The sequence below is a fragment of the Laetiporus sulphureus genome (genome assembly GCF_001632365.1).
Source record: "Laetiporus sulphureus 93-53 unplaced genomic scaffold LAESUscaffold_1, whole genome shotgun sequence".
Lineage (NCBI taxonomy): Eukaryota > Fungi > Basidiomycota > Agaricomycetes > Polyporales > Laetiporaceae > Laetiporus > Laetiporus sulphureus.
In genome coordinates this window covers 1,301,986-1,328,786 of record NW_024468510.1, presented here as the reverse complement: position 1 = coordinate 1,328,786, position 26,801 = coordinate 1,301,986, and the positions used below count along the sequence as shown (strand labels likewise).

At 52.9% G+C, this 26,801-nt stretch overlaps 12 protein-coding genes across 12 annotated transcripts; 6 read left to right on the top strand and 6 right to left on the bottom strand.

The window, feature by feature from the left end:
* Nucleotides 1-217: 217 nt before the first annotated feature.
* Nucleotides 218-1,146, bottom strand: LAESUDRAFT_639292 (rhomboid-domain-containing protein; the record flags this gene model as incomplete). Its single annotated transcript, XM_040903533.1, has 6 exons — nucleotides 218-301; nucleotides 363-505; nucleotides 575-649; nucleotides 709-845; nucleotides 901-983; nucleotides 1,051-1,146. The coding sequence occupies 6 exons, from the start codon at nucleotides 1,144-1,146 to the stop codon at nucleotides 218-220; spliced, it is 618 nt and encodes a 205-aa protein (XP_040770475.1).
* A 418-nt stretch (nucleotides 1,147-1,564) lies between these two features.
* Nucleotides 1,565-2,632, top strand: LAESUDRAFT_719262 (Sedlin). The gene is made up of 4 exons (XM_040907599.1): nucleotides 1,565-1,952; nucleotides 2,026-2,087; nucleotides 2,140-2,225; nucleotides 2,280-2,632. The coding sequence occupies exons 1-4, from the start codon at nucleotides 1,648-1,650 to the stop codon at nucleotides 2,370-2,372; spliced, it is 546 nt and encodes a 181-aa protein (XP_040770474.1). The 5' UTR covers nucleotides 1,565-1,647; the 3' UTR covers nucleotides 2,373-2,632.
* A 561-nt stretch (nucleotides 2,633-3,193) lies between these two features.
* Nucleotides 3,194-4,706, top strand: LAESUDRAFT_808459 (uncharacterized protein; the record flags this gene model as incomplete). The annotated part of the gene is made up of 2 exons (XM_040914068.1): nucleotides 3,194-3,601; nucleotides 3,657-4,706. 2 exons carry the CDS (start codon nucleotides 3,194-3,196, stop codon nucleotides 4,704-4,706), a joined length of 1,458 nt encoding a protein of 485 aa, XP_040770473.1.
* Nucleotides 4,707-5,084: 378 nt separating this feature from the next.
* Nucleotides 5,085-7,430, bottom strand: LAESUDRAFT_22857 (actin-like protein Arp4p). Its single transcript, XM_040901651.1, has 10 exons — nucleotides 7,311-7,430; nucleotides 6,953-7,258; nucleotides 6,698-6,896; nucleotides 6,547-6,641; nucleotides 6,368-6,495; nucleotides 6,159-6,310; nucleotides 5,982-6,102; nucleotides 5,746-5,922; nucleotides 5,558-5,677; nucleotides 5,085-5,501 (listed from the first exon to the last, which is right to left on the bottom strand). The coding sequence occupies exons 1-10, from the start codon at nucleotides 7,327-7,329 to the stop codon at nucleotides 5,463-5,465; spliced, it is 1,356 nt and encodes a 451-aa protein (XP_040770472.1). The 5' UTR covers nucleotides 7,330-7,430; the 3' UTR covers nucleotides 5,085-5,462.
* A 59-nt stretch (nucleotides 7,431-7,489) lies between these two features.
* LAESUDRAFT_719260 (BOP1NT-domain-containing protein) lies at nucleotides 7,490-10,368 on the top strand. The gene is made up of 8 exons (XM_040907598.1): nucleotides 7,490-8,032; nucleotides 8,100-8,248; nucleotides 8,300-8,525; nucleotides 8,578-9,227; nucleotides 9,291-9,538; nucleotides 9,596-9,729; nucleotides 9,791-9,978; nucleotides 10,094-10,368. The coding sequence occupies exons 1-8, from the start codon at nucleotides 7,592-7,594 to the stop codon at nucleotides 10,356-10,358; spliced, it is 2,301 nt and encodes a 766-aa protein (XP_040770471.1). The 5' UTR covers nucleotides 7,490-7,591; the 3' UTR covers nucleotides 10,359-10,368.
* A 1,255-nt stretch (nucleotides 10,369-11,623) lies between these two features.
* On the top strand, nucleotides 11,624-12,907 carry LAESUDRAFT_639262 (uncharacterized protein; the record flags this gene model as incomplete). Its single annotated transcript, XM_040903532.1, has 9 exons — nucleotides 11,624-11,666; nucleotides 11,718-11,837; nucleotides 11,952-12,000; nucleotides 12,047-12,074; nucleotides 12,126-12,158; nucleotides 12,216-12,268; nucleotides 12,326-12,504; nucleotides 12,571-12,713; nucleotides 12,782-12,907. 9 exons carry the CDS (start codon nucleotides 11,624-11,626, stop codon nucleotides 12,905-12,907), a joined length of 774 nt encoding a protein of 257 aa, XP_040770470.1.
* Nucleotides 12,908-14,437: 1,530 nt separating this feature from the next.
* LAESUDRAFT_733518 (uncharacterized protein) lies at nucleotides 14,438-15,278 on the bottom strand (the record flags this gene model as incomplete). The annotated part of the gene is made up of 3 exons (XM_040910431.1): nucleotides 14,438-14,492; nucleotides 14,513-14,615; nucleotides 15,074-15,278. The coding sequence occupies 3 exons, from the start codon at nucleotides 15,276-15,278 to the stop codon at nucleotides 14,438-14,440; spliced, it is 363 nt and encodes a 120-aa protein (XP_040770469.1).
* An 807-nt stretch (nucleotides 15,279-16,085) lies between these two features.
* LAESUDRAFT_22609 (uncharacterized protein) lies at nucleotides 16,086-17,136 on the top strand. The gene is made up of 6 exons (XM_040901644.1): nucleotides 16,086-16,198; nucleotides 16,245-16,247; nucleotides 16,366-16,506; nucleotides 16,574-16,589; nucleotides 16,642-16,693; nucleotides 16,847-17,136. Coding segments are annotated over exons 1-6 (339 nt in total). The 5' UTR covers nucleotides 16,086-16,197; the 3' UTR covers nucleotides 16,973-17,136.
* Nucleotides 17,137-18,452: 1,316 nt separating this feature from the next.
* Nucleotides 18,453-19,755, top strand: LAESUDRAFT_719254 (ClpP/crotonase). Its single transcript, XM_040907597.1, has 7 exons — nucleotides 18,453-18,574; nucleotides 18,634-18,849; nucleotides 18,906-18,962; nucleotides 19,021-19,062; nucleotides 19,116-19,237; nucleotides 19,292-19,534; nucleotides 19,593-19,755. The coding sequence occupies exons 1-7, from the start codon at nucleotides 18,520-18,522 to the stop codon at nucleotides 19,686-19,688; spliced, it is 831 nt and encodes a 276-aa protein (XP_040770467.1). The 5' UTR covers nucleotides 18,453-18,519; the 3' UTR covers nucleotides 19,689-19,755.
* Nucleotides 19,756-20,165: 410 nt separating this feature from the next.
* LAESUDRAFT_689970 (uncharacterized protein) lies at nucleotides 20,166-20,781 on the bottom strand. The gene is made up of 2 exons (XM_040906043.1): nucleotides 20,239-20,781; nucleotides 20,166-20,174 (listed from the first exon to the last, which is right to left on the bottom strand). Exon 1 carries the CDS (start codon nucleotides 20,733-20,735, stop codon nucleotides 20,241-20,243), a length of 495 nt encoding a protein of 164 aa, XP_040770466.1. The 5' UTR covers nucleotides 20,736-20,781; the 3' UTR covers nucleotides 20,166-20,174; nucleotides 20,239-20,240.
* A 117-nt stretch (nucleotides 20,782-20,898) lies between these two features.
* Nucleotides 20,899-23,139, bottom strand: LAESUDRAFT_719252 (acyl-CoA dehydrogenase NM domain-like protein). Its single transcript, XM_040907596.1, has 14 exons — nucleotides 23,068-23,139; nucleotides 22,958-23,020; nucleotides 22,717-22,902; nucleotides 22,580-22,667; nucleotides 22,416-22,517; nucleotides 22,284-22,362; nucleotides 21,978-22,230; nucleotides 21,906-21,925; nucleotides 21,732-21,853; nucleotides 21,601-21,680; nucleotides 21,491-21,541; nucleotides 21,308-21,436; nucleotides 21,243-21,254; nucleotides 20,899-21,189 (listed from the first exon to the last, which is right to left on the bottom strand). The coding sequence occupies exons 1-14, from the start codon at nucleotides 23,116-23,118 to the stop codon at nucleotides 21,064-21,066; spliced, it is 1,362 nt and encodes a 453-aa protein (XP_040770465.1). The 5' UTR covers nucleotides 23,119-23,139; the 3' UTR covers nucleotides 20,899-21,063.
* Nucleotides 23,140-23,284: 145 nt separating this feature from the next.
* Nucleotides 23,285-26,778, bottom strand: LAESUDRAFT_689966 (uncharacterized protein; the record flags this gene model as incomplete). Its single annotated transcript, XM_040906042.1, has 7 exons — nucleotides 23,285-24,254; nucleotides 24,312-25,356; nucleotides 25,409-25,568; nucleotides 25,624-25,865; nucleotides 25,917-26,439; nucleotides 26,493-26,603; nucleotides 26,657-26,778. The coding sequence occupies 7 exons, from the start codon at nucleotides 26,776-26,778 to the stop codon at nucleotides 23,536-23,538; spliced, it is 2,922 nt and encodes a 973-aa protein (XP_040770464.1). The 3' UTR covers nucleotides 23,285-23,535.
* Nucleotides 26,779-26,801: the final 23 nt, after the last annotated feature.

Sequence of the window (26,801 nt, the reverse complement as noted above, 5' to 3'; positions counted from 1 at the left end):
TGACATAGGCATATTGTATTTCAATGGATTGGCATATGTTCAATACTGCGAATTATTCTAAGATATGCCCCCGGTAACTAGACGACCCCTACTCTGTGCCCAGAAGTGCATAGGTATTGTGCACACCAGCAATACAGGATTATGCATAAGTGGCTGCGCATCGATATCATGGGGTAGACAATGCAAACACTGCAGACAATCGCCCACTGTACCCAGATCACCTCCGGAGCATCATCCAGCAATAGTATGCAATCCCACTGAGGATCCCACCCACATGGCCGGCGGTATCCATTTGTCCACCCTGCATTGCATTAGCAGCAGGATATCAGCGAGTGGACGGCCGCATCCACGCTTGAACTCACCGTATGTGTAAGAGTACTGGAGCCATCCCAGAGGAAGATCCCTGTGACGAATAGCCATGCGGGTAAGGGAATCATGCCAAACAAGTAAAGTGTTGCCTTCGGAGCAACACAGGCGAAAAAAGCTATAATGGCGTATATTGCGCCTGCGTAGCAGCAGTAAGTCAAGAGTACCACTGTGGGAAGCCGTGGGATGTACGTACCGCTCGCGCCACGTGAAGCATAATGAGACGGCTTCTTCTCAATGGCATGGTTCCATTGCAGGCTTATAAGACTTGCTAACATACCAGCTATGAAGTGGGGCACATCAGTATTAATCCAGTAAGGTTGGCCGAGATTTACGACCTACCACCCAGGTAGAACACCAGGAATTTGCCGTTGTGAAGTATCCGCAGAACCGCAGGTGCCATGAAGTAGAGCGAGAAGGCGTTCACAAACAAGTGTGTGATGTCTCCATGCGAGAAGCACGCTGTCACTAGCGTCCATCTTGAATGAAGTATCAGCAGAACGGTCATCGATAGCATTACGTAAGACCACGAACAGACGACCGGCACTGAAATTCTCGTAGCTAACGAGAAAGTTCCTAGCCATGTACAAATATTGTCGAGGGTCTCCGGTTGCTTTCTAACGACAGGATGATTTGGTCAGCGATTGAGCACAGCATAAGCGCAAAGAATGAGCGGACACGCACATACTGAGCCACAGCTGCGTTCCACATGACAAAAACAATGCCGTTCAGCCCTAGAATCCCCCACAGGATCCATCGGTGTGGCACGGAGTCTACCATTCGACAGAAGCGCTGCCATGCACTCTCGCGACCTGATGGCCGGCGCGGTCCGCGCGGTTTGCTTCGGCTGAGGAGTTTCGAGTCTCGATGTGTTGCATTCCATGCTCGATTGGCCATGAATTGCAGGACAGATGAAAATGGTTTCCTAAACTCCGGGACAGGGATACGTTGCGCCGTTGCGGGATGCCATGCGCGCGGGGGAAAGCATGCCAATGTTGTTAGATTCACCGACGAGGAAAAAACGCGTGCACTGCAGTTGCGACTGACACCAGCCCTTATTGTGAATGGAGGTGAACGGAAGGCGGCAGAAATGTTTCTCAAAAATAAGCCTGCGTTCATCTCAGAAGGATGGTGGCGGAGCTTGGGAAACAAATTTGTGGCCTCTGACACCACGTGCGGATCGATCACCGAAACGCATCTCGTGGATGTGGCTGAGCCTGCTTGCATTCCTCGCCACCAACCAAGACTCGATACTGCACTTTCTCGGCAACGCACGCGACAATGTCGCACCATCTGTTCCTGCTTTCTCCATCAGATACCCCTCTCTACAGCCTGACACATTATTCATCGAAGCCCGCGCAATCGTCACTGAGTTCACCTTTGGCATCCAATCTACCCAGTTGGTCAACGTCTGCTTTCGCGGGCACCTTGACCGCTCTATCAGGAGCAACTAGTGCGACACAAGCACATCATGCTCAAGGAAGCACTGTCAGAATTGGTGGTGGACAAGATAGGCACGTCATACAAATGATCGCCAACGCGAGCCTAGATGTTATTGAGGAGGTGGTGCGCAAGGAAAACGTGATGTTGGTATCCACCTCGCCTATGCCCATCTGCCTGATTATCACAACACTTGATTCATGGGCAGACGAATCACAGGTACCTGAAGTCCGTGGACAAGTTCAATGAATGGACCGTGTCCGCGTTCGTGACACCAGGAAGTGAGAACTCGCCGTCGCCGGCTTCGAGATGATTCGATGTTGATTTGAGCAGACATGAAGTTTGTGTTGCTGCACGAAGGACGCAACGACGACGGCATCAAAGCATTATTTATCGAGGTCTGGGAGCTGTACGTGAAAGTGAGCATCGCGTGTCATCTAACGGTGTCCGAGGTCGATGTCTTTCGTTGTCAGACCATGCTCAATCCCTTCCATACTGCTCACACACCTATCCGGAGCCCTGTTTTCGACGCAAAGGTCAGAGCCAGCGCGAAGAAATATCTGTGAGCTCGGCGAGGATGGGCTCTGAGGAAAGGCCGTATCTGGACCGCCGGAGACTGTAGCTGACGATAGCGCGAGCGCCTCTGCTCCAATTGTCCTCGGGACCGTCAACGCCAGACGCCAGGAATGCTGCGGCCGTCGCGTTGTGTCTTACAGATCATGGAGGTGTACGGAGTAGATACCTGTTTTCTAGTCAGTGTAATAGATCCACCACGACCATGATGTATGAGCAATAGCGTCTCGAAAATCGAAAAGAGAGTCCGAGGAACGATCAGGCTCTCATGATCTGGAACAGTGTCCGGGGTCTCTGTCAGCCGATGGCGATACTTGGGCGTGGACTCGCTCTTTTGATCTTCGTCGTCTCTCTCTTTATTACCTCTCGGTGGTCCTTTTCCCCTTTGTCTCGGTCTGTCTCTCTCTGTCTGTGTTCGTCTTAGGATATATAGCTCTCTACATCTTATACTCGCAAAATTCCAATCCTCCTCACTTCTTTCCTAATTGCCATCTCGGCATTCCACTTCGCAGACCTCCCCCGCAGCCTTGACAATCATCTCCACCGGTGGCATACCGCTCTAGAGAGGGATTGACGCATCCATTCTACCTCTGATAGTTGCAAGCTCCGTTCTGAGTCCTCATCAGGTGAGAATACCTCATTGTCCATGAGCCGACAGGAGTTGCCTATCTGACACAATCGGAACCACCTTGGTCCCATCTCTACCACTATCTGCAGTTGTATTCATTTTCCCTCCTCTGGATCGACCCGCATCTCGCCCGTAATTTCTTCTCATTCGATACCACCATTCCTGCTTGCTCCGACTGGCATAACCATGGCTACCGCACCTGCTCCCAACCCTCGTGCTTCCCTCCTCTCTGGTCTTCGCACGGGAGGCGTTCGCTCGTCATCAGGCAATGTGCCGCTGACTGCCGCCCCCGGTGCTACGTTCAACGTTCCCCGCGTTATGTCTCCGCCTACCAATCAAGCATACTACCCATCGGAAGAAGAAGACGAATTGACCAACATGATGGCGCAGAACCTGTACATTAGGAACAACGCTGCCCGTGTCCAACGACATCCGATGACCGCTGCCGTGGACGGCGTTGCTGGCAGGTTTGCCCAGCAGCAGGCAATGGGCGTGAACATTGGCATGAACTACCCGATGGCGGCAATTCCGGCCCAGGCTCAGTTGCAAGCTCTGCAGCTGCAGATGGTACAAATGGAGATAGCTAGGCTTCAGGTCAGATAAACATCAAACCTGCCATGTCATTCGTAATACTGATCACAATGCGTAGACTCTACAAGCTCAGCAGACTTTACAGGCGCAGCAGCAGTATCAAGCTGAGCTGCTCGCGCAGGCACAGGCGCAGGCTTTTCGTCAACGCCAGGCTCAGCAACCGTTGCGCCGCAGCACTGCCGGCTTTGTGACACCAGCCTCTGCCGCCCCTGCACAGACTTCTTTTGACTTGCGGGCTGCAACAGCAAGTGCGCAGACGCGTCGTTCCAACCAGGCGGAACAACTGCGTGCTAGGCTCGGAGTTGGGGCTGACAATCATATGCCCATGACTGCTGCTATTGGCGGGAAGTTTGGTAGTAGGATGACGCCTGCTCGTTACGAGTCGGACGAGGACGACTTCGCACCGACCAGCGTGAAGGCACAATCTTCAAATTTCACAACGGTCATCAGTGGTGGAACCCCCCTGGGCAGTCCTGCGCTTAGCAGCCCCAACCCGAACGCCCATGGTTCCGTTCCGTCAAAATCCGACGCTGCTGTGTCATGGAGGCGTGGTGCTGTTAACAACTCGGTCCTAAGCGGCGCCCGTGCAACGTCCTCTCCGTTGGTCAAGATTACTCCTCCCCCAGCTGAGCCGTCGTCTCCTCCCTCGGGACCTGCCACGGCGAGAGCGCGACCGCTCCCCCTGCAGCTGAAGGTTGCTTCACAGCCATTGCCTGGCACCGTCGCCGTCGATAGCTCTGATGGTGTAGATGGTGAAGATTCCTCGTCGGTCTCGTCCAAATCGAATTCGTCTCCTAGCACTCCCCACACCGCCACGTCCAGCGACGGGGTTCCGCTGTCGCCCCGCGAGGAAGCCGTCAAGAAGCTCTACGAGGGCCTTGGTATTGGACGAGGCGGACCTGCTATTGCCGTTGCTGAACCTCAGGACTCTCCAGCCGTCATGCAGAGGCTTGTCAGCCAGCCGACGCGCCAGCCACGCGGACCGCCGTCGAGCCATGACGAGCTACTTCCAAAGAACTTTGCCACTCGGAACAGGAGGAAGGCCATCGGAGCCCTCGGAGCCCTGATGGACGCTCGCGAGAAACGCGAGCTCGTCGAATGCTTTTGAAATGCGCTGCTAGCTAGCGCCATGCGAAACTGTACGATAAGCCTGTTGACGAATACCAGCCCACTTTCCTTTCCGCTCGGCCGTCAATAGCTCAACACCTTCCACACCTTCCACTGCTGCGTCTCAGCCGTTATATATTATTTACGTGCGTATGCTGAATCGGACACATCGTGCTCGCGCAGATACGCCGTATCGTCTCCTTCCTTAACCATCTTCCCCTTTTTCCAGTCCGCTCGCCGTGATTGGCATTCGCTCCTCATACGCCAGGCGCCAATGGCGATCCCATTCACCACTTCTCGTGATACATTACGAGCGAGGTGCAAGACTGTTGCATGATCCTGCGCGGGATCAGCGTAGGGAAGCGGCGCTTCCCCTGGTCGAGAAAAATCCAGGTTGATAATTGCTGAGGAGGGGACATTCTCTCAGTGACAGGAGCTCTACCTCATCAGGATTTGGCGTTGCGTTTGTATCCTGTACACATTCATGCAATTAAGTCGCCTTTGCCCAGGTCAGAACCATTTCACGGTTAAGCGATAAAATCTGATCGGTGATCAATATATCATGGTCTGATCCAAGTTGATCACGCCCTATGTCAGGGAGTTAGGATACGTGATTCTGCTGGCCAGATCAACAGACACGGCCATGATGAGGCTGTCCGTGACGCTGTTTCAGATCTTGCGGCGACCCGTAGTAACCTGGTGCTCTTCGAAGCAAACGCAGACTGCACAACTGCATGTGCAGCAAGAGATAGTTTTCTTATTTGCAACGTTGCCCGACAATAGCCTTGCCGTGTTCCTGTTGGTGCGATGATTATGAGCGTGCTCACTGCAGGAACCAGCATCGAGACCTACCTGCCACTCCTCCTTGCTGATCCATAATTGATGGAACGTGCCCAGACTAGCAAGGATACTGCCGCCCAGCCAGCCGCCGAACCGCCGTTCTGTAGGGTTTCCGGGGGCATGTATCTTGGCCTGAAAATGAAAAAAGAGCAGCGAATAGTTCAGCAAGTTTCAAAAATGCATGCGTGAATGTGGCTTACATGAGGGAATTGTCTTGTCAGCTCGTTCTGTAAGCGATCTACAATACCGGAGAACAAGCTTCCTCCGCCTGTCAGGACAACATTGCCCATGAGCACCTGCCGAATTTCCACGTCGCAAGCGTTGAGGGAGCTGGCTATTAGGGCAGGAATGGTTTTGGGAAGGTTCGGATTTGTGGCCTGAAGATGGATGAGCAATTCCCTGATAGCGAGATGTCAAGACGAGATAGTCAACGCACCATGAGTTGGGGAGAATGCGTGAAGAAATATTCGCCGACACTGTAGCGTTCAATGCCCGTGAAGGAAAAATTGTACCCTGTCGGAAATTCGTAGTGTCTTGCTCCTCGTAGATTCGCCGCTCTGCAGGTTCAGCTGTATCGCATCCTTTTCCTGTAGACGAATAATGAGTAACTCACTGTTCGTTCCAACCCTGGTCGAGCACGCCTGCTACACTCTGCATCCATTCGTCCACTTCCTTCGCTTCGCTCCAGAGCCTCCAGCTTTCCGTCGTGCCTGCTATGCGATCTTGACGAAGCTCGAACTTTGGTGGCAACCCAACGTCCACAGGCTTCGCGCAAACGTTATTGAACTGAACTGAACGATGAAGAACAAATTAATGACTTGCCTGTCTGTTGGCGATGAGTTGATGTGAATATAGTTGAATGGCAGGACGTCCGACTCTGGGGCTCGACGTGGTCAGCAAATGTTTCGCATGCGCGTGGACGAACTGTGGTAATGCTGAATGTGTTAGGCCTGACGTTGCGTGTCAGCATGCACCCGAGGTTAGACATTTGGAAAGGGTACCTCGTCTCATGACGAAACCGTCGATCACAGGTGCCACACTCGCTGTTGAACTGCCTATGTCGATAACAAACGCAGAACCTTTGCCTGCGGCAAAGCTGTAAAACATCTCAATGTTCGCTGGTATGCTGTAAAAGACATTGAGGACACGCACGCATTCAACACGCCCGTGTTTGAGATGTAGAACGCGGGGACGTTGAATTCCTCGAACATGATCTCAGCCATTCGTTCCCGGTTTGCTGGAGTATTCCATGCAGGCTCGGTAACAAGAATCGGGTGTTCGGAAGGGCTACAACGCATCACAACTTCAAGCGCATGGGAAATCAGAGCGGGTATAGGCTCGAAGTCCGTGACTAGCAGCGTGGGGTTAGCAGTACTGCACGGAGTAAGGCTGGTAGTCGAGGCGTACTGAGTCCATTCTGCACGGGATTCGCAACTTGCATATTCTCGCGCCACATAGATGGGCCATTCTGTCCGATATAAAGCTTCGCCTTTTTCTTGGCAGGGTTTCTGTTTGCTGCTTCGCCATTCTCCCCTGCACCGGCTTCTCCCATTGCGACGTCACCGTCTCCAGTCGTACCCTCGGGTTGGGTTTCGCTTGACTCTTCAATGAAGCCATACGCCGTGGGGATTATTGCTTTGGGTGTGTCGTCACCTGCATATCCCGCGCGTACGGAGGACGTTCCGATGTCCACTACGAGTGCAGAGACCTCGTCTACATGCGAAGTTGTCAGGACGCATTAGATACCAGCGGCGATTCCACCAACCTCCACCGTATTGCACCATTTTGCAGGAGGAAGGATACACGTAGGTGAGACTGTTCCGACAGGCAATTGAAGTCGAGCGCGACGCGTCGCTGAGAGTGAAACGCGCGACGTTCAGTACCGATCTGATCTCGCACCACGTGGTCCTTGATCAGGAAATTTCGCCCATGCACATTGCACAAGTCCATTTTCAGTGCCTCTCAGTGCTCACTGCTCTCCAGGTTCCGCTCTGTCTACGGTCTGCTAAGTTGGCCTAGCCTACTTCTCTCTTCCTGCTCTGTTCCATGGGTCCCGCGGAACTGAACAAGAAAAACAAAAAGCGCAAAGCAGCCGAAGACGAGGCTCCGGCGCCGTCCTCATTCCTTCATGACGTTGGTTTGGACATGCACAGTGAGGACGAGGGTGAAGGTGGGGAAGAAGGTAGCACAGATGATGACGAAGCGGATGAGTTTCCAGAGATTGACACCAGAAGCGACAGCGAAGAAGACGCTGACAGTGTTGGGGAGGACGAGGCGGATAGTGAAGACGAGGAGAAAGGTGACGACGATGAGGACGACGACGAGGAAGAGGATGAAGAGGAAGAGCAGTCAGAAATTGATACGGAGGATGATGACTTGCATATATACCCCAAGCCAAAGACTATCATTTCAGACATTACTGGCCAGCCTAAGCGAGTCTACCCCGAGATCGAGCCGGACTACGATTCAGACTCATCCACGGAAGATGTACGTATGCAGTTCACGACATATTGCTTTTACGCTAATATCAACTTTTTTTGCGTGGGCTTATCAGACTCCAAACCGCGTCGGCAACATACCCATGCATTGGTACGACGATCTACCACATGTAGGCTACGATATTAACGGCAAGAAGGTCCTACATCCCGCCCGTGGTGATGAGCTGGACAAGTTCCTCGAGACAGTAGAAGACCCCTCGGCCTGGTATGTTCATTTGCATTCATATCCAAGGCGGCACCTAATGCTCGGGCTCAGGACCACCGCATTTGACAAGAATACTCAGATGGACAAGCCTCTCACACCTGAGGAGTTGGACCTGATCAGGAGACTTCAACAGCACGAGGTGCCAGATGCTGGGTATGATCCGTACGAACCGACCGTGGAATGGTTCACTGGCAAGGGCAAGGAAGAGGTGATGCCGCTCTCAGGTGCCCCAGAACCCAAGCGCAGATGGGTACCCAGTAAATGGGAGAAACAGAAAGTAACTCTATTGTCCCAGAGCATTGATGATCGCTCTGAACTCCACTATGTAGATCATGAAAATTGTTCGTGCCATTCGTCAAGGCCGGATCGTCCCCAACAAGCCCAAGACAGCCTCCAACCAGCCCCAGGTTTACGCAATCTGGGACGACGAGCCGTCGAACCAGCCTGCACCTCTCCCTGCACCCAAGCCCCGTCTTCCCACTCACGCCGAGTCCTATAACCCGCCGGAAGAGTACCTGCCTACCGAAGACGAGCGGAAGCAATGGGAGGAGACTGACAAGGAGGATCGTGAACGCGACTTCCTACCGCAGAAGTACAAGGCTCTGCGCTTGGTCCCGGCCTACGACCAATTCATCCAGGAGCGCTTCAGCCGGCAACTGGATTTGTACTTGGCACCTCGCATTCAGCGAGTGAAGCTGCAGATTGACCCGAACAGCCTCATCCCGAAGCTGCCCAGCCCCAGCAGCCTCAAACCATTCCCGATGTACAAGTCACTGCAGGTGCCGCATGAAAGGCATCGTGTGAGAGCGATCAGTGTCAGCCCGGATGGTGCTTGGGTCGTGAGCGGTGATGAGAGTGGAATCATTCGGCTGTGGGAAATTATCGTTGGCAAGGAGGTCAAGCGATGGAAGTTCCAAGGCAAGGTCGGTGCTGTGGAGTGGTGCCCAAGAACGGACGTCAGCTTCTTCATTGTATCAATGTGAGTTGGGCCGTTTCAGATGTTTGTTGGCATGGTGCTTAATGTATTGTGTCCTGTATGCAGCGAAGAGCAACTGCACTTCCTCATACCGCCCAATCTCCCCGCCACCATTCTCACCGCCACCCAGTCACTGCTTGCCCCCGCCACTCTTCCTCCGGCACCAGTGACACCATCACCTGTCAAATGGACGTCGACTGCGGCCACCGCTTCTTCCTCCGATTCGCCCATCCTCATTATCAGCCTGCCGTCCAACTCGGGAATACCAAAACAAATCGCATTCCACCGCAAGGGAGACTACATGTCTACCGTTGGTGAGTAGACTCATCTATCGTATTTAATTCTTACATCACGTCTAATTGTTCTCCCAGCGAGCGGCGAAGGTGCTGGTGGAGTATGGATACACCAGCTTTCTCGCAGGCACTCGCAAGCGCCCTTCCGAAAAGTCAAAGGTTCTATTCAGCTGGTGCTCTTCCACCCAACGAAGCCGCATTTCTTCGTTGCCGTAAGTCACTGCGAGCACATCAAATTCTAGATAGCCTAACCGAGCGTCTTATCTCTCACAGACCCAGCGTTATGTACGGATGTACAACCTTGCGGAGCAGAAGCTGCTCAAGACGCTATCTCCCGGGATTCAGTGGATCTCTTCGATAGATGTGCACCCATCGGGAGACCACTTGATCGTGGGCGGCTACGATCGAAAACTGTGCTGGTTCGACCTCGAGCTCAGCGACAAGCCGTACAAAATCCTCCGGTAAGTGCAACTGCCTTGCCATTGTCGTCGGAATCAACCGTATCCCCATTGGGCATTGTGCTTTCTGGGATTCCTTTACTCCGTTCTGATGCGCTCATCACATAACTGTCGCCAGGTACCACACGCGGGCGATTCGCTCTGTGCACTTCCATCCGACGTATCCATTGTTCGCTTCCTCCTCGGACGACGGGTCGATACAGGTGTTCCATGCGCGCGTGTACAACGACCTCATGACGAATCCTCTGATTGTGCCCCTGAAAATTCTCCGCGGACACGATGTCAAGGAGGGGCTGGGAGTGCTGCAGGTGAGGTGGTGCCCCCGGCAGCCATGGCTGGTAAGTGCGGGTGCGGATGGGCAGGCTGCAGTCTGGTGCAGTTGATAGGTATGGGTCGTTCTGTGGATGTATGTCGTGTGTGTTTCCACTATACAACCCGTGGCGACGCTGCTGCTTTCTTGAAGACCTCACAGTTTAGTCGTCTGCGAACGTTTGACATGTCAAACGGATCGGTGTGATCATTTCCGCAGCAAATGGAGACAGGCTTCAAGAACTTGCGCTCAAATGGAAGACAATTAAGCGCCACAACTTCTGCGGTTGATTTTCGACCGAGTCACTTCAACCACAGCGCTTACGGTCGGTGCTGTTGACGCTATGCGGCCCGTCGGAAAAAGCATGCGTACGACAGCCGTGCGGAGACAGGGTCGCCGAAACGGGTGCACGTATGGCTTGTTTGGCAGCAACGCGATTAATGCGGCGCAGCACAGCTCGCAAATTGTTTTTATTTCGACCAATAGAGAGAAGCTATTGGCACGGGACAGTTTCAAAGAGTGCAACTATTGCCAACGAGGTGGCGCTTGGTTGTGGCGACTTAGAGTTGTTCGGGTACGCCTTGATGAAACGACGGCGGATCGTGTTCGTGCTCGTGGTTAAGACTCGATCTTTGCTGTGAGTAGTCTGTTCCGTGATCTCTCTGCGCCCACTTACGTACTTGGTAGATAATAAGCTGAATGGGTGCAGATTTCTGCCATGTGCCTGTGTACCCCGGATGAAGATGGCTTCCGTACCAAGGCGCTATATAATACCACACAGCTTATCGCACTGAATGAGCTTCCATGTTCTCGGAACCTTGGCTGCACGGAAAGCGAGCGCATCCGACAGTGGCGGAGGAAGAGTGCGTAGGCGCTGGGTGTATAAGCTTCCGTCACAGCACATGCCCGGCAGCTTAATCGCAGATGAGTCGCGGGCCAAAATCGACGATCAACGTGTTCTGACCCTTAACGCGGCTATTTGTCTCGAGCAGCTGCGCACTCGAACCTACGCAACTCAATCGCGATAGTGGTGAATGCTTCGGGTTCGCATGATGAAAATGCAATAAACATTGCTTCGGCGACATCAGCAGCTGCTCCGACAGGGGCGGAATAGAAGGGAGAAGCAGTGGCGTGTCTCTGCAATTCGTAGGGATGTAACGTAACTAGAGCCTTCTTCTCTCCTCGGCGCCGTCCATATTGGCGGCTTCCACGTGCCGTCTGCCATTAACGCCCTCTTCCAGACATTTATCATTTCACGCTCACGTCTGGTCCGGATGTATTGCTTGTCGTCCTCCCTCTCCCTCGTTGCCATCTTCCGGTCGGCGACGGTTCGCCAATATGGTTTCCTGGAGTTCCCCATCGGTGATCCTGCGCGACGATGGTAAATCCGAGACGATTCATAGTTTGCGTGAATCTCATAGCGACCGCGCAGATGTGTACGGGAACTTGGTGTTCACTCTTTTTGGCCTCTACGTCTGGGAGGTATTCCAGACGAGTGGCTTCGAATGGTCGCTCATTACCAGACAGAGAAAGTTCACATGGCCGTTAGTGAGTAGACGGGTAGCATTTATTTGGATTGCCATCATCCTGACGTGCAATGTCACAGAGTGGGTGACTTTGCGCGCTGCCTCTCTGCGAGGATGATATTTGACGCCCTGGCCTCTAGTTGTCTTCTTCCTCTGCAGATATTGCTTGCTGTTTGCTCTTTGCGGATTGTAAGTCGCCAGCCCACGTTGCGAACTCGGACTCACAATTGCAAAGAATTATGTCTTTGTCAATTCGACACCTGGTATGATCTTCACTTGTTCAGTGTTCGTTCGGCGCTCTCATGGATATCCAGATCAGTTGTCAGGCGCTGTACACGTTCAACTCGGTGAGAAATCGCTCAACCATTTTTTTTGCGCCCGCATTAACCGTAGGTCTGCTCCAGTGGTCAGGAAACATGGCCATTCTGTGTGCATCGACATCGCTGATGCTTAGAACGTAAGAGACGCCAATCATCCCTCCATTGAATCATCGGATGACTTATGCATGCATCAGCATTGCTCTGTGGGAACGCAAAAAGAAAATTGTCCTGCCGCTCGGCATCCTTTGCCTTGCGCATTGGGCTCTTCTGTGGCGGGGGATGTTTGTTCTCAAAGCAGATTACGATCCCACACAAGGCGCCTGCATCCTGACATGGTCAAACCATGTCTTCCTGAATGTATCCTTCTTCATGAGTACGTCTTCCTATGTGAATCTTGTACGTCTTACAGCCTCGATGCTGAACGAATGGTCGTGCGCAGCAATGGGCTTCGACCTGGCTATTCTGCTATTAACACTTGCTGCGCTAATTCCGCATAAATCGCGCTCGGATCTCTGGACACTACTCTTCAGAGATGGCCTTGTGTACTTTGTTATTGCGTTCTGCTTCAACGCCTTGCCTGCGGTATGTACCAGCACATTCCTGACGTATCATATGTGGCTGAAGGATGTGTCGGGCCTCAATCCCGCCAGATACTTAACGTAATGGACCTGAATGGTGAGAGCTTCCCTCATGACAGCTTCGTTCATGTCATTGACAGTTCATTCTATTCCAGTTTCAATGAACGTGTACGTATCCGCCACGATCTGCATTCTTGATGCCTCATCGCCTCACATTAAATCCCACATCTGACAGAATCGCTACAGTACGTCCCATATCTAGCTCAGTCGAGGCCGATTGCTCACTGTTCACTTCCCACAGGTTCCCGCAGCAACGTTCTCGTACGTCTATCTATCATCCACTCACGTTTCCATGTCCTTGAGCAATGTGTCTCTAACGTTCTGCCTGCCAACAGCGCCATTGCAGCATGCCGTTCGGTCATCCGGCTGCAAGAATTCACACACGCGGATGCATATGTACACAGCGCATCGCAGGTCAGTCCAGCCGGCGCCTCAAGGCGATACACTGGCATCCTGCCGACAGGACGCCGTCGATCACTACTGTTCGCCCGTCCGGAGGTGCATGTTACGACGGATCAATTCATCATGGAGGACTTCGTGTACGTGGTTGCTCGTTTTCCAGCCTTCGTGTCGTGGCAGTCAATGACGGATGCTCTCTGTTCAGTGCCTCTCCGCCATCGGCCGTGAGTAAAAGCTCGACGAAAGTCAACCTACAGCGGACGGACATGATGGAAATGGACGACAAAGAGTTCGATGATGCGTCGAAGATGGGGGCGTACTCGGTTGCCACTGCCGTGTAGGGAGTGTCCGTGAGCAACGACTGATCTAAATTGGTGGATGGGCGGAGCGGAGATGCTCGGTGCTTGCAATGTCTAGAACGAGGGTTCTAGCGCTGTACATTAGTCGGTCACGATACTAATGTCCAGGATTGCGGTCATGCTTAATTTTTAAGTCGCGATATTGGTTACACCAACGTCAGAAAGCCTGTGCAGACGCTGCTGAAGACAACGGGCAGGCCAAAAGAACATATCACGTTTACTGATGCTGCATAGCTCGGCGGCTTCGCATCCTCCGTTGCTATTTCAATGATTAAGCAAGGTCGGGGCCTTCAACAGGTCTTCTTATCATGGTCATGCTTCCCCTTCGGCAAGAAGGTCTACACATTAAGCACAAGGGAAGTTTGACTATTCCTAAGCAGGATGATAGAAATGCAGCAGCTCACACTCCAGGCTACTAAGGGGACCAGAGTAGATTACTGCGCCTTTTCTCCTTTCGTGGGCATCCGAACAGGGCCTCTTATCATGACCGTGCTCTCATCCTTCGGCGAGAAGGCCTATGGTTTAAGCACGAGGAAAATTTCACTAATCCTATGCAGGATGACAGGAATGCAGCTGCTCACACGAGTCCTAGGCTACTAAGGGGACCAGAGTAGGTTACTGCGCCTTTTTGCTCCTTTCGTGAGCATCATCCCTTCATCGCTCACCTATCACCTAGCCAAGACAATGCCACAGCAGCTATTCGAACGTTCAATATGTGTGGACCAAGGGACCGTCATCTTGCGGTACGTTCCTGACCAATGCCCATTATGTCGTGAATCAGACATCCGCGTCGTGAACCGCAAAGAAAGTTGCAGATTGCCAAGTACGATTGTTATCGCTAGTCCTGAGGTAGATAGAACATGACAGCTGATACACTACGGGCATAACATAACAATATCTTACACAACAATTATCGTCTGCGATGCGCTCGCCCCGACTTATGCCTTGCGGCAATCCCTCCCTGCCTATTTATGCTTTACGTGACGGACGAGCAGACATGCCCTTCGATGTCCGCCACTCTTCTCGTCGTGATCTACGGAGTCCATGCGTCGAGATTCTTTTAGAGTCCGTGTCAATCTCCATGGCGTCTGGCGGTGTAAGGCGAATGGTGGGGGGTTGCGAGTCGATTGATGAGTGGATGAAGGAATAGGGGTGTATGGTGAAGAATATGATAGGGAAAGAGTCGAACATGAGATGCTGGGCACAATGCTAACGGCACTGGGGAATATACGGACCTGCGCCACCTGCCGCGGATTTCTCCATAGATGTGCCATCTAGAGGGGAAAAAACTCATACGTCAATCATCACTTTCTTGACCAACTTCAGGATGAGGAAGGCCTAGGAAACAGATGATTAAACAGGACGCTGCCGTCGTCTTCCTCGTCGCTCGAGCCCACGCTCGCTGCTCCATTCCTCCGAATGCGCTGCCTCAGCGCACTGCTTCCACTTGATACCGTCCTGCGAACGACATGTTCCAGGGCCTGCATGCTCTCGGGCGTGACATCTGTGGGGTCGAAAAGCCCAAAGTTTGTGAACCAGCACCAACCTGGTTGCGCCGCAGCCTCGTCGCTGAACGAGTCCACAACCTTTTCTGGGACCTCCGCGTCTCCGTTCTTGTCCTTAGTCGTGAGGACCTTGAGTTTTTGGTGCAGACGGTTGAGCCGTGCTGCTTCTGCGGCGGCGTACACGCCCTCTGTCCGCTTCTTTGCACGGAACTGGCGCTTGACCTTCGAGCGCATTGACTTGGCCATGATGAATAGACTGAGATGATCTGGTGGATCGAAGTTGATGATTTATAGTTGAGATGGGGATTCGTGGTGAGAGGCAAATGATTCTGTTAAAGGCGGCAGACGGAAATGCGTGACAAAGAAAAGCGATGCATCGAGAATTGCCAGGAGCACACGTGGAATGTGGCGCAAAGTATTCCTTCCCGTGGCACTGTGGCTTCTTGGGCGCTCGCCCGACGGACGCAGCGGATTGCATGTTCAAACACGAGGACAATGGCGGAATGGAGGACGCCTGTATGCGCTCGGAATGGTCGGGAACCTCGTCATCGGTGTCGTCGTCGCTCGTGAACTCGAACGACGCATTCCCAGCGGCTTCCTCGGCGTCCAGTGCGAGAATGAGCGTGACGGAAGAGTCAAAGCCATACATTGGGGAGTCCCGCCCAGAGATGAAGGAGTCTGAGCTCCTGGCCGAGGAAAATGATCGCTCACCCCAGAACAGCCTGTTCTGGGGCGAGCGGTCATTTTCTGCATGGTTATTCTTTGCCAATCGGATGCTCGTGAATTTCTGTTTGGTCCGTCACGAAATTTTATACAGCAATGGTACGCTATTTAAGATCACCTCGATTTGATACGTCTTCGATTAATTGATATTATAGAGGTGATTTCAAGTTTTCCCCGTTGCTATATCTATCCGTGTCGGACTGTGATGATCTCGTAGTTGTATGGCAAACGTCGTGGCGAGCAATCTGGTCATCACACTCATTGTGGTCATCTCAAACGGTAGGTTCGTATGCTTCATGACGACTCATCACAGCTCAAAATGTAGCAATGGTGCACTTCCTCCCGATCGGGACACATTTTTGATTGACTCACGACAAACTTATTCCGAGAATTCAAACAAGCACCATATTCTGTGGTCACATCGAATAGGACAGCCATATGCAGTAAGTCCGTCACTTCAAGTTCTGCGCAAGATATCACTATTGAAAGTGTGTAAGCCAGTATCATCGATAAATCCGTACTAGCTGATATGTTTCTCAATTGATGTGAGTTTGAACTCAAGAATGCTATCCTCCACACTTCTTTGACAATCCCGCTGCAGTGGGAACAGCCAGTAAAGCCTTTTCTATAGCCACCGGCGTCGTGGTGCTCGCAATTCTCTGGCGCAAGCTATATGTTCACCATAGACCGACCACCGCGGACCTCCTGTCTACGAGGAATCCGTCGCTCGCAGCGCTATTACTCAGAGACGGTATGACTATTGGACAGTGACTATGGACTTCTGAGCTCAAATAGCATTTGCGTCCACCATTTCATAGGTACAATTCAACTGATGTGAGAAATAGAATCGGAAACAGTTTAACAACATCTGAAGCATATTATCTAGAGCACTACTACTACTGAACTTATTACAGACCGCATTGGGTTTCGTGATCTCCGTAAGTGCACGTTCTTTCCGCCCACGCCACATCTTCTGCAAGATGTGCGGTATGCATGTGGCAGACTGCGCAATATGTCATCGGATATTTGTAATAATCGTGAAGCAATCCTCTTACATTTTCTCTACCAATGACACACTGACAATTGCACAGACTCACTTCCATTCTGATCTCTCGTGTCCTCCTCAACGTCCGAGCCGCAGTGCGGTCCACGCGCGGAGAGCAGTCCCAAACGCCCTTTTTCTCCCGGTCGCGGCGTGGAGTCCGGACACAAGCTGATGTCGAAAACATGTCGTTCGAATTAAACGTCCTCAGCTGCACCGAACAAGCCCCGGAGAGCGATCGCTCTCACTCGCAAGACTCTATGTGTTGCTGAACTGCGAAGCATGGCAAACCGTGTCGTTACTGCCGGCGATAAGGCTCACCAGGATGTGAATGAGGAAGAGAGCATGCACGAAGTCGAGGAAGAGATGCTATCGGATTGGGAGAACGATGTTTGAGGGGAGAGAATGGGTGTTCGAGCCGTGCTGTCACACTCACGGTGATTGTACTTTTGCTTGCTATTTGTGAGTGCGGCGTCAGCGTTCGTACACTCCATCTGATACAGCTGCATCTCGCAGATCTTCTATGCAAGCTTTTTTCTCTCTTTGCTCCGTACGATATGGCCGTTGGCGTTTCAAGTTTTGTGACAGGGCTTCACAGCCAACCTCAACAGATACAGTCGCATTATACTAGATCTCGTGTAATATCCTTCTTTTTCACTGAGGGAAGCACTCGAATCGGTAAATTGCACGACACGCAGACGGTGTATCTCTATTGTGCAACGGGTCCATATGCTATGAACCAATTTCTCATGCATGATACACAGCTGAAGAATACTGTTGGGGCGAGCATCCCCGTGCTGAGGCCAGAGGGAGCGCTCTCACGGTGAGAGCCATTTCCACAGCATCACCATGCAATTCAATTTATTACGGGGAAGCGGCGTACACAGGACGCCTCAACTTGCTCAGCATATTACATTGACTGGACAGTCCGAACGTCGAAGAGACTGCGGGATGTAAAAATGATGCCCTCACCCATGACGCAGGAAATGACCGGCTCTTCGCGACCATGCAAGTTTCACCTAGAGCATCATGTTCTGACGATGGCGATGTGACTGGATAATCAAGGTACAACGGGGAGATGCGAGGTTTCATCGAAGTGAGCTCCCTGCACCATTCGCCTGTGGTGCTGGTCTCCACCAAACCAGCGCAGATATACAGAGAAGGTGAGATCGTGTAGGAATCAAAGGCGCAATCGAGTAGGGTGGAATCGAATACGAAATGCAGCTTGAGAGATATAATTAAATAGTCACATCCTGGCGCCTAGGACCTGTCTGTCTGACACGAATATGTCAGCATCAAGCGGTCTGTGGCCAAAAAAACATTACTTACATTTCTGGAAGAGGCTTGAATTGAATACGCTCTTCGTGTCAGTGGTCAAATGGAGTTGGATGTTCTGGTAGAGTCCTTGCTACTATTCATGAGGAGGCCGCATTTCACGGACTCATACTTCGATAGTTGAACGTTGATTCATTGCCCGAACGCGACAGTGACTCATCGCCGCCTAAAATGCAGTATTCGCTGTTCGTGTTCCAATGCAGATTGTCGTTGGCGTGTGGATATGTGGATGGTCACCGAGTCGCAGTGTGCGTGGCGGCCCGGGCGAGCCCATTCGCGGTCACTTGACCGCGATGGCCAACCCCGCATTGCTGCATCCCCACACTCTTCAGCTCAGTCTATCATCTCTTGCAGCCAGCACGACTCCCCGGACAGACGTCTTGAACGATGGCATATACTCTCTCTTTCCCATCTGACAGACCGTTGGTCACTGTAACACATCGTATGCGAGTATCGTTCAGATTGTGTGGCCAGCTCATTCACTGTGTCACTCTGTATCAGCGACGACTACTGCATGGGTCATTGAAATGCATCACGGCGAGGACAACCGCTTCACCGAGGCATTCGTAAGCAACGCGCTTATGCCTGCGCTGGATGCCGTAGAGCGTGACTGGCGCGAAGGGTGGCGCTCGGCCAGGGCGGCCAAAGACAAGGAGGGCGGCAAGGGCTTCCTCGTCATCACAGGAAAGCGTAACCAGAACAAGTTCTTCAGCAATGGTGCGCCACCCTCTTACCATGGCACCTCGCCATTTTTATCACAATATTACTGACAGGACTGGACTTCGACAATCTCGCCAAGGATCCCAATTTTCCTATCAATTTCTTCCCTCGTAAGTATAAGTATACCATGATCACTGAATTGACAGTTTCAATAAAATTATGGATCAGTTGTGATGAATCCATTCTACCGCCGAGTCTTGACATTCCCCAGTAAGCTGCATAATTGACTCAGCAGTTCAATGACAAGCAAACGAAGCTCGCAGTTCCAACGGTGGCCGCCATCAATGGACATTGCTTCGCAGCTGCAATGATCCTCTCATTGTGCTGTGACTACCGCGTCATGACAGATGGCAGCAGTCGGAATGCGTGGGTCTGCATGAATGAGGTCTGTCCGTATCACCTCATGCTCAGCAAGCACTGAGTGAGCAACCCTTCTTAGGTGCACTTTGGCGCTGGTTGGCCTTTAGCTATTGCCGCAGTCGTGCGCGCCAAGGTGTCTGATGCGCGCACACACCGCAAGATCGCTCTGGAAGGATATCGGTTCACTCCACAGGAAGCTGTCGAAGCAGGTTTCATTGACCACTTGGTCAAGGGCGATAGTGAGGCCATTATTGCTAAGGCAATGGAGGTAGGCGACTCCGCTAGCGGTATGGCCAGGATGGGCGCATGGGGTGTCATCAAGGTGAGTGTTCTAGCGACGCTCTATTTGTGGTTGATGTTAAGACGCACCGGCTCATCAGCGGGACTTGTATCGGGATGTGCTGGAGGCGAGTGCTCGGGACATACTCCAAGCCAATGTTTTGTCAGAGGATGCTGCAGCGAAGGCGAAGCTGTAACGCTACGATCTCCTTGATGGAGCTATACAAACGTATGCCGTGATTGACGCGAACTATATCCCTGGATGCTCACTGGCTTGCGGAGCCTGACTTCGTGGCGCAAGTTGGCCATGTTCTGCATGCAGTACAATACCGAACATCCTCAACAAAGCGCGTCCACACATTCAATCTGCATAATCACGCCGCGAATGATCATCGCGCACCTTGAGCGCGCGAGCGGTGTTGCTGATATTTGCACCGAAAGAGTATCCGGAGTAAAGCTCGCACTTGTGAGATCTCTCATTGTTCCGGGAAGCATGACCAGACCATTTCGACTCTGCCGGTGATGGAGACTCTGTTTGTATTAAATAAATGCACATATCAGTGTACAATCGTGACTGATTCGTCGAGAGCTTCGGCTTCATTCAAGTGCTTAAGGCGAGCCGTATGAGTATCACAGTGGATTGCAGATAAAGGATTGCACCAGGCTGTAATGCAGCATAAAATCTGTTGAAAGAACGGATGGTTTAACATAACACTGACAACATCATGGTGGAATAGCAGCACTCACCTCTACGCCTTAGACTCTTTATCCTTCTTCAGCATCTCCCGTATCCTATCGCCTTCTTCCTCCAAAACCTCCAGCCCAGGGTCCTGCCCCTGCTCCGTCCCATACAGCGCCCTCCTAACCATATGTTCCCGGGCCGTCCTCGTCGAGCTCCACTGCTCCCCCTCGTCCGCTTCCGCAAGCACCGTGCTCGTATCCCCAATCTTCGACCGCTGCCGTCGCGCGTTCACCCGGTCATCCAGCGTCCAGTAGCTGTCCTCGTCGCTCTTGATGAGGTTCCGCGTCAGCGGTGCGGTAGCGAACTCGTAGTCGATCACCTCGGAGAGCTTCTCTGGGGTTATGAATTTGCTCGATTCATGGTAGAGAGATACGAGCGCGCGCATTTTCTCCCGGGGAACGGAGGTGCCGGCCTGCGACGAGCTAGCGCGCGCGTTGGTTGGGGCGAGTCGCCTTGAGCTAAGGAGACGGCGAAGAGGCGTATGGAGGGCGGCAGGGTGCATGGCGGAGACTTCGAGAGTTTCACTTGTTCGAGGAGGCGCATGAAACACAAACGAGCGCCTGGTGTGGCTTGAGCAGGATTCCTTTTTAGGGTTAGGATTTCAATTGGAGGAACTCTCAGCGTCGGACTCGGTCCTCGGATCCTTTCCTTTTGCTCTCTGTAGAGGTGGACAACCATCCTGTACATTGAGAGGCTATAGTGGGTGATTGCTTAGGAGAAGCTCCCTTGATGTTGTACAAAAATCCGAGTCCAAACTTGATGGCAGGTTGGCCGCACTACGCATACTAGCACGATGCACAACATCGCAAACAACCTGACATCGCACAACCTCACAGTGAAGCTTTCAATCCATGCTTCTCGAACAACGCCTTTTCCCTCTTCTTCACCTCAGCCATCTGCTTAGCAATATCGGGAGCACGCTTCAGCTCTCTTTGTCCGATTTGCTGAATATGTACCTGGAAAGAGCGGAAGTTAGCACGCCATTCAGCTGGATGAAATCGAGACGTACCGCGTCAGGGCCCTGGAGGCACCTAGTCAGCATCTGGATGGGCAGTGAAGAGACGTGGCACGTACATCGGCGATGCGCAGCGTGCGCAAATTTGCATACATCAACGCCAGCGGCGTGTCTTGACTTAGACCTTCCGCGCCATATGCTTGTATGGCGCGATCCACTACTCGGAGCGCCATAGACGGGACGACGAACTATGTTATATGAGCGTCAGTCCTGACTCAGGTGAGTCAAGGTGAAACACTCACTTTAGCGATGCCAATCTCCTTGAGCGCACCTTTCGCCTTGGCTTTGTCAATCTATATCCCATAAGAAACATTTCATATAAGAAGCTTTCCATTTATGCTCATAGGCTTACCTGCAGAGCCGCACTCAATACAAGGAGTCTAGCCGACTCGATCTCGGCACGGGAATGTGCAATCTCGGAAATCACAGTTCCTACATGACCCATAAAAGCTTGCGCCTGCTGCGTTGCGTGAATTCACTTACCATGCTCGTACAAATACTTGCCGAAGGTCTTCTTGGCCGGATTTGTCACGCGCTCAATCATTAAATCAAGCGCGTATTGAGCGGCTCCGATGGACCGCATGCAATGATGGATACGACCGGGTCTGGTGTCCAGTCAGTGACACTACATGCGGGCTAGTGAACGGCCCAGCATACCCCAGACGGCCTTGAATGATCTGTGCTACTATTAGATACGTCCTGTACTGTGCCGGTGAGCGAACCACGCACCTCAAAGCCCCTGCCCCATCCCAAGACCAGGTTCTCCAGCGGGACGCGGACATTCTCGTATATGATCTCACAATGCCCTTCCGGCGCGTCATCGTACCCCAACACATGCATCGCGCGAACGACCTTGACACCAGGAGCATTGGCTGGGACGATGACGATACTTTGCTGGCGATAGCGGTCTTTGTTGTCAGGGTCGCTCTTACCCAGCACAAGATGCAGAGCACATCTGGGGTCACCAGCGCCACTGATGTACCTGCAGCCACATTAGCCAGGAGTGCATGCGTGGCCGCGAAGGAGAGAACGTACCATTTGTGTCCATCGATAACAATCTCGTCGCCCTCTTGACGTATTGTTGTGCGAATATTAGTGGCGTCCGACGATGCGACTACCTAGCGCATCAGGGAAGGATCACTCGTCCCGAACAACGGATTTGCGCACCGAAGCGTTCTGTCATGGAAAAGGCTGACCGCGTCTCCCCATTCAAAATAGGCAAGAGCCACTTCTTCTGCTGTTCCGGTGAGCCGTAGCGGGCCAAGACCTCTGTAATGGGGCGTTCATACATTAAAAGAGGGCTTTAGAGCACCGCAACAGCGCCCGCTCACCCATGTTACCGGTATCAGGCGCAGAACAGTTCACGGCTTCCGACGCCATCTGACCCCCACGCCCCAATATTTCCGCCATGAGGGCATACTAGAAGTAATATTGGTCACGTCGTGGCAGCCGTAGCAAAGCTGCGCACCTCGAGGTTCGTGAGGGGCACCCCAAATGCAGGGTAGTGCTGGCTGCTAAGAAAGAGGTTCCACAAGCCGAGCTGGCGCGCCTTGGCTTTCAGTTCTGCGACAGTGGGGATGACCGTCTTCCATCGCTTCTCCGGGTCAGCGGGTAGCTGGGCGTGCGCAACTTTCGTAGCTGGTATCACATCCTCCTGCAGCAGACAGATATGGGGGACTTAGCGCTGGTGGAGGTGGAGTGTGACTTACGTGGACGAAGGTGATAAGCTTCGCGAGAACCTCCTTCGCATAGGGCGAGAACTTGTCCTCGACCTATTCTCGGGTGAACACAGCAGTCATACGGGGTTCGAGATGCGCACCATGGCCCATGCCGACGGCGAAGTCAATTCAGCGACAGGATGAGACGCCATGGTTGAGAGTCAAGGAAGACACCCGCATCTTTGGGGCCTGTTCCTGATATACATGCAGGATGTGAGCTGATCAGTTGACCAGGCCTTCTGCGACGATATCACCGGCCGCTGGGCAGCTGATTTCTCCGTCTCGATGATTCCGTAACCCGGCCAAAGCGGAGGTTGTGGCTGAGACGTTCAAGCGAGCATGAATGCATTGAGGAAAGCGGACAGTACTAATATAATGATAGCGAATATAACAGTGGTAGGACAGCATACAGATAGAGTACGAGCACACATGGCTAGTGATACAGGGTCGTAATACAAGAGCAACGGACTTTCCAGGACGTACGCAACAATGTCTTTACGTCGGTCATTAGTAATGTAGCACGTAAAACGGCATTCATATCCACGACACAAGCAGGCGTACGCCGCGAACTATTGTCCATTCTGCCACTGCTGCCCATCCATCGCAGGCTCGCCTAGCGTGAAGGGAATTTCAGGGTCATATCCGAACGCAGTAGGGTCGAACGTGTGCCATTCCTGGTCGCCGCCGACGGGGAAGCCAGACGGATTGTAATTCCTGATGAAGTCAAGACCTCGGAAAGGAAGCCCCGGCGCAACGAACCCATTCGTGGAGGGTGGCGACGAGCCCGGCAGGCCAAACATTGACGGGTCTGTCCCGACACCGTCGTAACCGATATACGCATGCTCGAGGCCGGAGGATTGCTGAGGGCCAAAGCTAGTCGGAGAATATGGTGGCTGGGACTGGCCCTGTTGAGATTGCGAGCCGGAAGGGAAGAGCCTCAGACCGTTGCTCTGCCCTTCCAGAGCAGCCCACTTCTCCGACGGACTCTGCGACAATCCAAAGTCGTAATCAAATCGTGAAGAGGGGATCGCCATAGCAGGCGACTGGGGAATGTTCATTTGCGCGTACGTGGAAGCCGGCATCATGCGGGGGCTCCTTTCGGTGGGGAAATCCAATGTAGGCTGACTCGGAGAGGGCTGACTGTTCACAGACACGGGAGAGCTGTGGGTGCTGAGCGGGGATCGCCCGGGGTACGAACTCGACAAGATCCCGAACGACTGGCTGCCTGCGTCTTGGAAAGTATCATCATCGTGGGGACGTTTCCGGGACGTAGATCGCGCTCTTTGGGCTACAGAGGAAATAGAGTTATATCAGAGATTATCAACTCCGGATCAGATATACTCACAGTCAGGGCGGAACTGCATGCCAGCGACCGCCTGGTGTGGTGAGAAACGCGGATCACGCGAACTGTTCCGTCTTGGCTTAGACTTGATGAGACGTTCGGACATAGGCATGGGTATCGCGGAAGACACGCGTCCTTCAGGAAGCGCAGAAGCCGGAGAATCGAACCTCACAGGGGACGAATTCGCACCGCCTCTCCGCTGGCCGCTCACGGACGCCCTGATCGCCTCCCGTGCAGTTGCCATGAGGTCCTCCAACAGTTCCTTACACTTGCGCGCTCCGGGCCAGTGCCCCTCCCACGACTCGAGCACGGATAGGCAGCTGGTCGCTTCGTCCATTGCCGCCTGGGATGCGCTCGGGTCACGTGCATGCATCGCGTATAGGAGGATGATCACGGCAGAGCTGAAGAGATTCTGGATGAAAAACGCGAGGTGGTGGCAAGGAGGAACCACGTCTTTGATAGCCGGGGCGAGGCGAATGCATGCATGTGCAGTTTGGACAGCCTTTGCTGTCGACCGCGGGGAAACCGGCTGGTCATATTTGAGCGGGAGGAAGTTCCGATGAAGTGTGGTGAGAATTGAATAGTAATGACTGCAGAGCACGGCGCCCATCGACGCCTGCTGGTCGGTGATGGGGCGAGACTTGAATACCGCGGGAAGATCGTCGCACCACTTCGTAAGTGCCTGATCAAGCGACTCCACCGCATGCCGCAGCTCAGCACGCTTTTCGGGCTCGAGATGATCTCGGCACTTGTCAAGTGCATATACCTGCCGCAAGACATGACCAGCGATCTTGTATAGGAGCGTGAGCTCGACGAAGCCTTTCATGAGCGACGGACTCTGCTGAGGTACCGTGGCACCGCCGAAGTAAGCCTGCAGGTACTCGTCGTCCACGTCAACCGGAAGCTCAACATCGCAGTCCGCATCCTCAGTTGCGAGCGGGCGTCCAAGGGCAAGAGCAAGCATCCGGTCTAGCGTGTAGACGCCCCACCAGACCTTGCGCCGAGTCTCCTTTTCGATTGCTGTAATGAGCAACCGTCGAGGTGATCGCTATTGGCCGGATAAGCGACTACGTGGGATGGAAAAGGAGATTCCTACTCACGTGGAGCCCGATATCCTGCGCAGTCCGTACGGCTTGGCCGACAAGCAACCAGGCTTGTGGCAGACAGTTCACAGAACACAAGAATGAAGACATCAGCAGGAAACACTGTACATGTTCCAGCTGGGTGGAAGCATGACTGATGTAGTGCAGTATCAATGCTCTGCAGTTGGGAACCAATCAATGAGGATAGATCATGAAATGCCGCAGAATCTTACCGCTCGTAAAAGACCATGCCCATCCCTCCATCATCCAAGTTCTCAGCCTTGGATAGGCGGATGTCGTTGACGAACCTCGAGGCAACGGCGAACACTGCGCATACAAGCGCGATAAAAGCAGTCTGGTTTCTGGCCAGGTCGACGTCATGAGTATGATCCATTAAATATGCGTATCGTCGTAGAAATGACGGCTTGTCGAGCACGGGCATGAGGAAATGAAACTTGGTGAAGTATGCATCGACCTTTGACCACCATCAGCTACATGTCGCCTATCAGCAACATGGCAGACTCACCAGCTTGTCTGCAAGATCACGATCGGGGTATTCTACCTCCTCCGGGCGAGGCAAGGCATGAACCTTTCCAAAGAATACGGACGCAGGGAAGTACAGTTTGTCGACGCTCGGTCCAGGCACGGAAGGATCCTCATCCACCGGTGAAATACGGTGAAGAGGGGAGGTAGTCATAGCGCGGAACGATTGTATGAGGGACATCGTGGATGAACCACCGATCCAGTGCATATGCCCATGCTCGTCAAGTGCCAACTGTCCGAACGATTCCGAAACGTCATCCTCCACCTTGATTGGAGTGCCTCCATCCGTCCTAGAGCCGTCGGAGCTGCTCGATCTTGAGGCATTCTTGATCTGAGGCAGCACTGTCTGAAGGACGTTTGCAGGGCTGGCGCCTGGCAGTGGTGGCGCAGAAGATGTGACACCAGGCATATCGACAGCGTTGACACCAACTTGTTCGAGAATGGGAGCGACCTGCTGGAAGAGAGCCTCCATATGCAAAAGACGTGCCTCGAGCTCTTGAACATAGCTGGCGAGCTGAGTCAGCGGGAAGAGGGCAGTGAACAAGCAGGCGCTGCTTACTGTCTGCTGAGCGCCGCCCTGTCTTTAGTCTGGAGCCACGTACACTGCGACTTGGAGGCAGCGCATTGAGAGCAGGTTGGCTCGTTGCCGTCGCACTTGATCTTCTTGCGTCTGGATACAATAGCGGTGAGGTCACGATCAAGCACGGCGGCATTCGAACGAACCTGCAAGATTCACATGCTCTCCATACCCGTCTTCTTTGTAACTGGACAGGCTTGAGGCCGATGTCGGCGGGGAGCTGGTCCTCAACGCGTTTCTTCTTAGACTGGTGAGGATGGGTAACCATGGCTGATGGATCGTCTGTGGAGG

Bases quoted from the DNA above. Each gene is read 5' to 3' on its own strand.
- LAESUDRAFT_22609 (XM_040901644.1), top strand. The intron at 16,694-16,846 runs GTAAGTGCACGT...ACAATTGCACAG, and splicing joins CATTGGGTTTCGTGATCTCC to ACTCACTTCCATTCTGATCT.
- LAESUDRAFT_719260 (XM_040907598.1), top strand. From the start codon at position 7,592: ATGGGTCCCGCGGAACTGAACAAGAAAAACAAAAAGCGCAAAGCAGCC. The intron at 8,033-8,099 runs GTACGTATGCAG...TGGGCTTATCAG, and splicing joins CAGACTCATCCACGGAAGAT to ACTCCAAACCGCGTCGGCAA. The intron at 9,979-10,093 runs GTAAGTGCAACT...AACTGTCGCCAG, and splicing joins AAGCCGTACAAAATCCTCCG to GTACCACACGCGGGCGATTC.
- LAESUDRAFT_719254 (XM_040907597.1), top strand. From the start codon at position 18,520: ATGGCATATACTCTCTCTTTCCCATCTGACAGACCGTTGGTCACTGTA. The intron at 19,063-19,115 runs GTAAGCTGCATA...CGAAGCTCGCAG, and splicing joins CCGAGTCTTGACATTCCCCA to TTCCAACGGTGGCCGCCATC. The intron at 19,535-19,592 runs GTGAGTGTTCTA...CCGGCTCATCAG, and splicing joins GCGCATGGGGTGTCATCAAG to CGGGACTTGTATCGGGATGT.
- LAESUDRAFT_719262 (XM_040907599.1), top strand. From the start codon at position 1,648: ATGTCGCACCATCTGTTCCTGCTTTCTCCATCAGATACCCCTCTCTAC. The intron at 2,088-2,139 runs GTGAGAACTCGC...TGATTTGAGCAG, and splicing joins CGCGTTCGTGACACCAGGAA to ACATGAAGTTTGTGTTGCTG. The intron at 2,226-2,279 runs GTGAGCATCGCG...TTTCGTTGTCAG, and splicing joins TCTGGGAGCTGTACGTGAAA to ACCATGCTCAATCCCTTCCA.
- LAESUDRAFT_719252 (XM_040907596.1), bottom strand. From the start codon at position 23,118: ATGGCGTCTCATCCTGTCGCTGAATTGACTTCGCCGTCGGCATGGGCC. The intron at 21,926-21,977 runs GTGCGTGGTTCG...ATAGTAGCACAG, and splicing joins GATGGGGCAGGGGCTTTGAG to ATCATTCAAGGCCGTCTGGG. The intron at 21,542-21,600 runs GTAAGCCTATGA...TATGGGATATAG, and splicing joins TATTGAGTGCGGCTCTGCAG to ATTGACAAAGCCAAGGCGAA.
- LAESUDRAFT_689970 (XM_040906043.1), bottom strand. From the start codon at position 20,735: ATGCACCCTGCCGCCCTCCATACGCCTCTTCGCCGTCTCCTTAGCTCA.
- LAESUDRAFT_22857 (XM_040901651.1), bottom strand. The intron at 6,311-6,367 runs GCAAGTCATTAA...GTTTGCGCGAAG, and splicing joins AACTCATCGCCAACAGACAG to CCTGTGGACGTTGGGTTGCC. The intron at 6,103-6,158 runs GTGAGTTACTCA...CTGAACCTGCAG, and splicing joins GACCAGGGTTGGAACGAACA to AGCGGCGAATCTACGAGGAG.